The sequence below is a fragment of the Sorex fumeus genome, unplaced genomic scaffold (assembly GCF_029834395.1).
Source record: "Sorex fumeus unplaced genomic scaffold, SorFum_2.1 ptg000129l, whole genome shotgun sequence".
NCBI classification, from domain to species: Eukaryota; Metazoa; Chordata; class Mammalia; order Eulipotyphla; family Soricidae; genus Sorex; species Sorex fumeus.
This window is the reverse complement of record NW_026606186.1, coordinates 1,956,846-1,966,713: the sequence shown is the minus strand read 5'-3', so window position 1 is coordinate 1,966,713 and position 9,868 is coordinate 1,956,846. Positions and strand designations below refer to the sequence as shown.

The following is a 9,868-nucleotide window of genomic DNA, read 5'->3' as shown; positions in this document are numbered from 1 at the left end:
ACATTTAAGAATCAAGTTATGGGGGTGTTTAAGGGAAGTATGTATTACAGTTTTCAGCTGTTTTTTTAAAAAAAGTATATTAGTAGCAATTCTCTAAGCATGCAGAAAAAAAGAGTTCATAATATCTGCTAAAAGACATGGTTTACTATTGTATTCAGGATGGTATTACCTGGTACTTTCTGTAATTCGACAGCACCACACTCAAAGATTACTGACAGTGTTACCAGTCTCTGTTCATGCTTTTAAAATATCCAATGGAAGACTTGAAGTGAAATTTTCAAGTAAAAATAGGAAATTATTTTCTTCAAAGAAGTTTTTTTTTGTAATGTAGAACTAATTTTATTTAGGAGAAAATATATTTGAAGATGTTGAGAGAGAAAAAGAAAGAGAAGAAAAATGGAGAAAGGGTGTGTGTATGTGTGTGTGTATGTGTGTGTGTGTGTGTGTGTGTGAGAGAGAGAGAGAGAGAGAGAGAGAGAGAGAGAGAGAGAGAGAGAGAGAGAGAGAGAGAGATGTCTGGATGTCTACTTGATCAAGAGAGAATGTGGGAAGCTTCGCCAGAGTGGAAAACTGAGTGGACAAATTCCCCAAGTGGAGTATGTGTGCTGCTCATCTCCAAAACTTATATTTAAAGGGCAAAAATGTAGGGGGATTTCTAGATTTAATATGTCTAATTCTTCTATATAGTTTTAAAATATGAATATTATACTTATAAGAATTAGCTTTGCGCAAATGCTATGTTCTGTTCTTTTCAGTTTCCACATCATTTCTACTTAATAAATTACTAAATGTGTTCACAGGCAAAAATGTTTCAGGCCAACAGAGATTTAGAGAGCGGTGTCTTCAGTTATTAAAGTCTTAAATGCAGAATTAGTGTCTAGAAGAAAAATATGTGTTGATTAGAAGTAAGATAGTACAAGTAAAGTATGTGTCGGTATGACAGCAACTTAGGTGGGCTTGTCATAAGTTCACCAGGGGATGTAAACTGAAGACTTGTAAATATTCCTTAGAATAATGACATTAATTTTTTTGACATTATCTTTGATATTAAATTTTTTAGTTTATTATTTTGACATTTTCTTTGACATTAATTTTTTTAGTTTAAAAAGACTGATTTAGTTCATTAGCATAGGTATTGAAAAATACAAACTTTATTTTATGTTCAGAATTATGCATATCTATCATTGGAGTACTGAATCATGATCATTTGATCATTGTCCATCCACCCCCTATTTCTATGAGATCTTGTCCTCTCCTTGTTTCCTAGTCTTTGGAAAATCAGTTAAATCTTCAGTTTGAGGTTCTTAGCTGCTTGGTCTATATTTATGTTAGTAATTGCCTAAAAGAGAGTTTATTATTTCTAATTTTGCTTTCAATAATTTTCATAACCTTTGGTATTTTCATTGAATGTAGCTATTCTAAACACTGGCTACTATTTCTACAATTTTTTTTGCAGGGAAGGGGCACATGCCTGGCAGTACTCAGGGCATACTTCTGGTTTTGCACTCACTCAGGGCTTACTCCTGGTAGGAGTTCAGGGAACCAAATGTGATGCTTGGGACTGAACCCTGGTCAGCCACATACAAGGCAAATGCCTTACCCATGGTACTGTAGTACCTGCCACTGTTACTATTTAGATTGTGATATAATTTAGGTTTCATTCCATTCCATTCCATCTAATAGACTCCTTATGTAAAAAAAGCATACAAAATAATGATCCTTACAATAATTTTACAATTCATACCTCTGAAATATTAACAATCATTTAAGTTAGTTGGATTATAATGGTCTACTTTAGAATTTCTTATACAGTTCTTTTTTTATTTTTATGTTTTTAATTTTTTTAACATTTTTTGGCCACACCCACATTTTTTGGGTACTCGGGGCTTCCTTCTTGCTCTGTGTTCAGAGGTTATTCCTGGAAGTGCTCGGGAGACCATATGAGGTGATGGGGATGAGGGAACCTAATTGCAAGGCAAGTGCTCCAGTCCTCTAACACAGTTTTTAGAGCTATCTGTAATTTCTAAGTCAGCTGACTAGAATAAGTTTTCTGTATCATAAGAGTATAATTTTTTTTACTTTTTTATTGAATCACTGTGAGATAGACCCTCAAAAGCTATTCATGATTAAATTTCAGTTATTCCAACACCCCTCCCTCCACCACTGTGCTTTTCCCAGAACCAGTGCCCCCAGGTTCCCTTCCATCACCCCCAACCTCCACATTTCACCCCCTGCCTGCCACTAGAGTAGGTGATTTTCCTCTTCCTTTCCTTCTCCATCTCCTCCTCCTCTTTCCCCCACCTCCCCCATCTCCTCCCCCCCCACTCTCTCCTCCTCTTCCTCCTCCTCCTGCTCCTCCTCCTCCTCCTCCTCTTCCGTCTTCTTTGAATGGATATAATAATGTGTTTCAATATGAGACTTCAGTGGGAAATTTGTTTTGTTTTGTTTTGATTAGGGGCCACACACAAACGAGGTGTTCAGGGCTTCTTCCTGACTTTGCACTCACTTCAGAGATCATTCCGGGTAGTACTTATGGGGTACTGGAGATAGAATCTGAGCTGGCTGCCTGCAAGGCAAGCACCTTTCACACTATACTATCACTCTGTCAACATTTTATAGATACAGTTTGAATTCTGGGGTGAATTCAAGAAAGTATAGTAAATGGTTTAATAAAAATTTGGAGTTTTCTAAGAACTTATAATCAAAGAAGTTTATTAGGAGATTTGAGTGATTTTGATAATAATATAGCCAAGTAACAGAATGGCAATGGGCAGAAATACAGCAATGAAATTTAACTTACTGCCATATTATTCAAATGATTAAAAGAAACACACATGTGTGCACTCATACAATATAAGAATGAGAAGGCTCATTTTTTGGTCGAAAGAAAAGACATAAAAAAACTGAGAAAGTACAAAATACCTTTGACTGAACGAGGGACCTAGATTGAAGAGATTTTAGCATGTGTACTATCCACTTTAAGTCTTTTAACATTTTTGAATCAAGCCAACTTATTATTTTAAAACTTCTGGAATAAACCTTTAAGAAATCATGGACTTTTAGAGAAAGATTTTTAAAAGGCAATAAACTCACAGTCATATGTAATATGTCTATAATTTTAGGTGTCTTTATGAAAAAAGAAATCTGTAGTTGCATGCAAGTAAAAGCCATTTGTAAGAAATATAATTTTGGAATTCAGTACATTTCACAGTAATTTTGTCCTATTAATTTTTGTTACCTTATTCTTTCTTGTAGTTATCTCTTCAAGGGAATATGATGGAAACCAACAAGACACAGGTGACTGAATTTGTTCTCACGGGACTTACGGATATTCCCCAGCTCCGTGTGCCCCTGTTCCTGGTGTTCTTGATCATCTACCTCATCACTATAGTAGGCAACATGGGACTGATTTTCCTCATCTGGAAGGACCCCCACCTTCACACCCCCATGTACACATTCCTTGGAGGTTTAGCTTTTGCGGATGCTTGTACCTCATCCTCTGTGACCCCAAGGATGCTTGTCAACATCTTAGACAAAAGCCAAATGATATCCCTCTCCGAGTGCATGGCCCAATATTACTTTTTTGGCTCCAGTGCCACCACAGAGTGTTTCCTCCTGGTAGTGATGGCCTATGACCGCTATGCAGCCATATGCAACCCTTTGCTTTACCCAGTGATGATGTCCAACAGAGTCTGTACTTGGTTGATAAGTGTGTCCTATGTCATTGGTTTTTTGCATCCCATAGTTCATGTAGGATTATTGTTTAGGTTAACTTTCTGCAGGTCCAATATAATACATCATTTCTACTGTGAAATCTTGCCCCTATTTACAATTTCTTGTACAGACCCATCTATTAATGCATTTGTGGTTTTTATTTTTGCTGCTTCTATACAAGCTTTTACTTTTATGACCATCTTAATCTCCTATACCCGTGTCCTCTTTGCCATCCTGAGAAAGAAGTCTGAAAAGGGCAGGAGCAAAGCTTTCTCCACGTGCAGTGCTCATCTGCTCTCTGTTTTCTTATTTTATGGCACTCTCTTCTTTATGTATGTGCGTCCTGGGTCTGGTCCAGATCAGTATCAGGATAAGATGTATTCATTATTCTACACCATTATTATTCCCCTGCTGAACCCCTTTATTTACAGTCTAAGAAACAAGGAAGTTTTAGGGGCCCTGAGAAAACTCATAAGAAAATGATTAAATAAATAAAAGATTCATAATCTTTTCTACTTTACTCTATTTAAAAAAATTGCAGTAGCTGGTTTAGTGTTTGCACATAGCAGGTACCTGATAATTAATGAATGAAGAAAACACTTAGACTTGATATTCTGATTATTTGAGTTTATTGTTATAACCAAAATAATTGATAATAGTTTAGAAACAGACTCCTATTCATTATTTTTGTCTGAAATACATGCTCAATGATGAAAGTAAAACTGACATCTCATAGTTACTAAATCATTAATGCATGGATGCGCTCTTAAATTTTCAGATATTGACCATAAATATTTTTTAAACAGATACTTTTTTAAAGAAAGACTGAATATTTAGTGTTTAGAAAGTGCTTTGTCCCTGTAAAGAATCCTTAAGAAAATTAATTTTCAAATAATATTTCTGGTGGATATTAATAGTGATATGTTATTAGATATAAATATATATTATATAACACATATTATCATATTAACAATTCATAATGATATAATCAGCATGTATACAAAATTACTATCATAATAAATAATATATTGAAGTTTTAAAAGAAATGTTTATAGCAAGATTCAAATTTAAAAATAGCATTTGTACTATATTTATTAAAAGATATAAACATTGGGACTGGAGTGATAGGACAGCGGGTAGGGCTAATTGCACGTGGCTAACTCAGGTTCGATTCCCAGCATCCCATATGGTCCCCCGAGCACAGCCAGGAGTAATTCCTGAGTGCAAAGCCAGGAGTAACCCCTGTGCATCGCTGGGTGTGACCAAAAAAGCAAATAAATAAATAAATAAATAAAATATTAAAAAAAGATACAAACATTAACAATACTTAAAATTTTAAATATTTTTCTTGCATATATTTGGAAATGTGTTGAATTGCAAAATATTTTCTATTTTTTAATTAAGTTGTACTGAGCATATTGTTTTCAACACATATAGACCAACTGAATACATTTTTTGGGAACTGGCAAATATTTGAAAAAGAGACATACTTGATAACTCATAGTTCAGCAAAATAAATTGATTTTAAAATAAATGTCATGTGTTTTGTCCATCTGTCTGCATTTCTGACCTCCTGTACATTCTATATGGTCTTATGAAACCCTATATTTATTAAAGGAAAATTTATCTCTACATAGAGGACATGCTCCACTAATCTTTATTTTATTGTTTTTATTTGAGGAGAAATATACTTTGTTGAAAGAAAGAGCACAACACAGTGAGCTGATTCATTTTTGGCTTACATTTCTTGCACAGACCCATCTATTAATGCGTTTGTGGTTTATATTTTCTCAACTTTTATACAAACTTTTACTTTTATGACTATCCTAATGTCCCGTACTGTCTTTGCTATCCAGAAAAAGAAGACTGAAAAGGGCAGGAGCAAAGCTTTCTCCAGGTGCAGTGTCCATCTGCTTTCTGTTTTCTCATTCTATGGCAATCTCTTCTTTATGTATGTGCATCGGGGGTCTGGTCCAGATCAATATCAGGACAAAATGCACTCACTGTTTTATACCATCATTATACCCATGCTAAACCCCTTTATTCCCAAGAAAAGGGAAGTTTTAGGGACCATGAGAAAAATGATAAAGAAATAAATACTTTCAATAAAGTGTATTTTCTTTCCTTTTTATCTGGTTTAAATAAAGCTTAAAATTTCCCCGTATTTTTGCACATGGTAGGGATTCAAATAGCTGTTTGATTAATTAATAAAATTGGGGCTGGAGAGATAGTACAGCATGTAGGGCATTTGCCTTGCACGTGGCCAACCTGGGTTTAATTCCCAGCACCCATATGGTCCCCGAGCACTTCCAGGAGTAATTTCTGAGTGCAAAGCGAGGAGTAACCCCTGTGCATCGCTGGGTTTGACCCAAAAAGCAAAAAAAAAAATTTGACTAGAGAGGTTTGCTTTATTTAAAAGTTATGACAGTCACGATAATGCAGTTGCTCAGGACAGATTTAAATTACTTTTTGTACTTACAATTCATAACCAAGGATGAGTTCTAGAGAGATAGCACAGTGGGTCAGCCAGTTACTTTGCAGAGGACAAACCAAGATTCTATTTCTGACATCCCACATGGTCCCTGAGCCCAACAGGAGTAATTTCTGCTCTAAAAACAACAAGAACAAAAAGCCATAATCAAGGATGAAAGTAGAACTAAAGAAAGTCCAAAATGATTGTTTTGCAATATAATTGATTTGTGTCTCCAATCATATATTTTAAATGTTTTTTATCACTGCATTGAGTGGTCCTGACCTTGAAATTCCTGCAGTATGAAAGTAGGTAGAAGATTCAAAGTTGCAACAGATGCAGTCAGTGGGTTACATATTTTGTTGAGAGATGCCTAGGGGACCCCACAGCTTGTCCTTTGTAAGAGAGACCAGATCCCTAGTTCCAATTGTAAGTACAAATACAAGTACAATGTTTTAGTGATCTCAAGATTTGGCAGAATGACCACCTCAGAGGAGTCAGGGGATATATGTGTGAGAGCCATCTCAAGTACCTCCATCCTCTATCAGACAAGTTACATAAGCATATTTAACATAAAAGTCATATTTTCATACCATCTCAGAGACAAGCATAAAAAGATTAAAATTATCTCATTTTATTTGACATTTAGAACATGGTTGATCATATCACACCCATTCCACAGACTTGACACAAAATTTTTGCCTATAGTTGTAGATCTCATTTATTTTCAGGCTGATGACATGACCTTATAAGAAAAAGCTTGGGAATACCAATTTGTGTGACAATCACCTCCTCTTCTTGGACTCTGATTTTTTGAAAAAGACACTTTTACAAGAAGAAAGCCTAATTCAACAATTTTAGCTCCGCTTACAACTGTTTGCTAGAGACCAGGATGTGGGAGACTTATTAGTTGTCTCAAGAGAATCTGAAGCTTGTTATTTGGAATCCAAGGTCAGGGCTAGAAATCATGGAAATTCAGTGAGTAAAGTGACACTCTTATTTTCTTCTATGAGTTTAATGACTTTGGGTCCTGCTTTCCAATCTTTTATCTCTGTGAATTAAGTTTTGTTTTAGGTATAAAAGTGTATTCTAGCTTAATTCTTTTGTATGTGTCTGTTCTGTCTTTCTAAAAATTTATTGAAAATGTGTCCTTTTACCACTGTGTATATACGTGGCTCTTTGTTGTAACTTGATTCATCATATATATTTGGATTCTATTTTATTTATTAATCTGTTTGACTTTAACTAGGCATTCGCAATTTAACTTGAAATTAAAAAACATGATTCCTCAGCTTTGTAATTTTTTCTCAAAATTGCTTTGGATATCATATGTTTTGTTGTTCAAATATATATTAGGACTACTTATTCTATTTGTTTGAAAATGCCAATGGATTTTTGATAAAGATTATATTAAATCTATAGGGTACTTTTATAATATGGGCACTTTGACAAAATTAAGTCTTTCAACTCATAAACATTAACTGTATATTTTATTTAATATTTTCATTTTTTTATTAGATACTGATAATATTCAGTATTCAGATCTTGGGGCTGGAGCGATAGTGCAGCAGGTAGGGAGTTTGCCTGCACGCTGCCGACCCGGGTTCAATTCCCAGCATCCCATATGGTCCCCTGAGCAGTGCCAGGAGTGATTCCTGAGTGCAAAGCCAGGAGTAACCCCTGTGCATTGCCATGTGTGACCCTAAAAGCAAAATAAATAAATAAATTAAAGTATTCAAATCTTTTGCCTGCTTCGTTAAGTTTATTTCTACTAATTTTTTCTTATTGATATTGTTGTTAAAAGGAGAGTTTTCTTTAACTCTAGTTGTGATACTTCATTATTCATATTCTGTGATTTAGAATTTTAAGTGTTCAAATTCTTACAGGCAGTCAAAGCACCTGAGGTAGGGGCAGTGATAGAGCATAGCCCTCTAGAAGAACATGAAAACTCCGGTGGTCACTTTAGAATAGTCTTTTTCCTCTCAGAGAGGGATGACTCCCAAATGTTGCTCCTTTGTGGTTACTACAAAAGATACTCAATTAAGCTCTACAAGCCACATGCTTTATTGTTTGGACAGGTGATGTGTTATTTGGTTTGTCAGTGCAAGAGGCAACCACACCCCAGAGGTGTCTGGGACGGCAGCTTTAGCTTCTGATGATTAGATGGAGTGAAGTTCTATCTGGGTCTAGAACTTGGGATCTAATACATGCAAGGCATGAGCGATGTCCTAGAGAGCGTTTAGAATCAGCAGCTCCATCCGACTAGTTCTTTAGGATGGCTTCTTGAGATCTGTGGGATCTACCAGCTTCACTCACTGGAGTAGTTGAGTCTTAGAGTAATATATCAAGTATTTTTGGTTTAATCACTACCATTTTCAGATAACCAAAGTCTACAGTGGTGGTGATCTCCATTATATCTTTATTTATTTTACTATTCCATTCTCTGCAGATACCATATAGATGATGAAAACCATGGTAGAAACCCTAAAATCACTATATTGCAATGACTAGTAATTTTGGCTGATGTTCTACTCTTATTCAAAATTATGACTACAATATCATGTATAAGATATGTGGGTGTTGTTATGGAAAAAGTCTGAATGAAGAACAAAAGAATTTTTCATTCACCTGGGTGGGACTTGTAACAATATAACTGATGGTCTAGTTGCTGAGCTAGCTAATTTAATTGTTCTATAGTGTCTAAAGGAAATTTTACTTTAGGGATAGTTTGTCTAAAAAAATGAAGACCGGTTTATTATATTACTAACATATCAATTTGATCTCATTAATACTCGATAACTTTGTAAAGTTCATGTGCTTTATATAATAGCATATACATACACTTTTATATGAAAAAGTGTACAGTAGGCAAATCTAATTATAAAATATAGCAAGATAATATGTTTAAAAGATGTTTTGTACCTAGACAAAAAAGGAAGAGCAGGTGTTTGATTGGAAGAAAGGAATAGATTATCTCCTGTAGATCCTAATTTTGTTCAGATGGGAACTAATAGAGAATTGAATTTTGTTCCATTGGGAGAAGTTAGGATATTTGTATTTGTGGATGAAAGTAAAACAGATAAATGATAATCAAACACAGAATCAAAGAAACATGTAGCTGAAAACTAAACCAGTTTTTCTCTTCATAGATTTACAGCTTTCTTTTTTAGTCGATTGGAGTCATATGATTGAGTTCACGCTGGGACGGGGTACAAGCCACTTAACATTTCTGGCTTTTACGCACCTTCAGAATTTCCGATGATTTTTTTCTCATGGCTCAAACCAGTGAGGATTACAAGCATTGAAAGAAGTCACATGCATAAAATGCCTGTGTGACAAGTTGTCTGACTTATCAATTGGTATAGAATAGTCTCTCACTAGGAACATACATTTTATTCTTGGCATGAAGGAGAACTAAGAATATGCTTTGTTAATCTACTAAAGTATTGAGAATTATCTATAAATTAGTGTTAATGCAAACAAATTATACATACATTATTGAAAAAATCTTTTGCAACTGTGTGCAATTCATTACTAGTTCTATTTCTTCTATGGGCACATGGAGATTTGAGTTTAAAAATTTTTATTTCTGTTCAATGAAGGGTGTTTGCCTAGCATGTGGCTGACTTGGGTTTGATTCTTCCACTCGGAAAGCCCAGCAAGCTACCGAGAGTATCCTGCCCA

General features: G+C 35.0%; 1 protein-coding gene across 1 annotated transcript; it reads left to right on the top strand.

Moving 5' to 3' along the window:
* Positions 1-3,273: 3,273 nt before the first annotated feature.
* Positions 3,274-4,197, top strand: LOC130045821 (olfactory receptor 5AC1-like). Its single transcript, XM_056138704.1, has one exon. The coding sequence runs from the start codon at positions 3,274-3,276 to the stop codon at positions 4,195-4,197; it is 924 nt and encodes a 307-aa protein (XP_055994679.1).
* Positions 4,198-9,868: the final 5,671 nt, after the last annotated feature.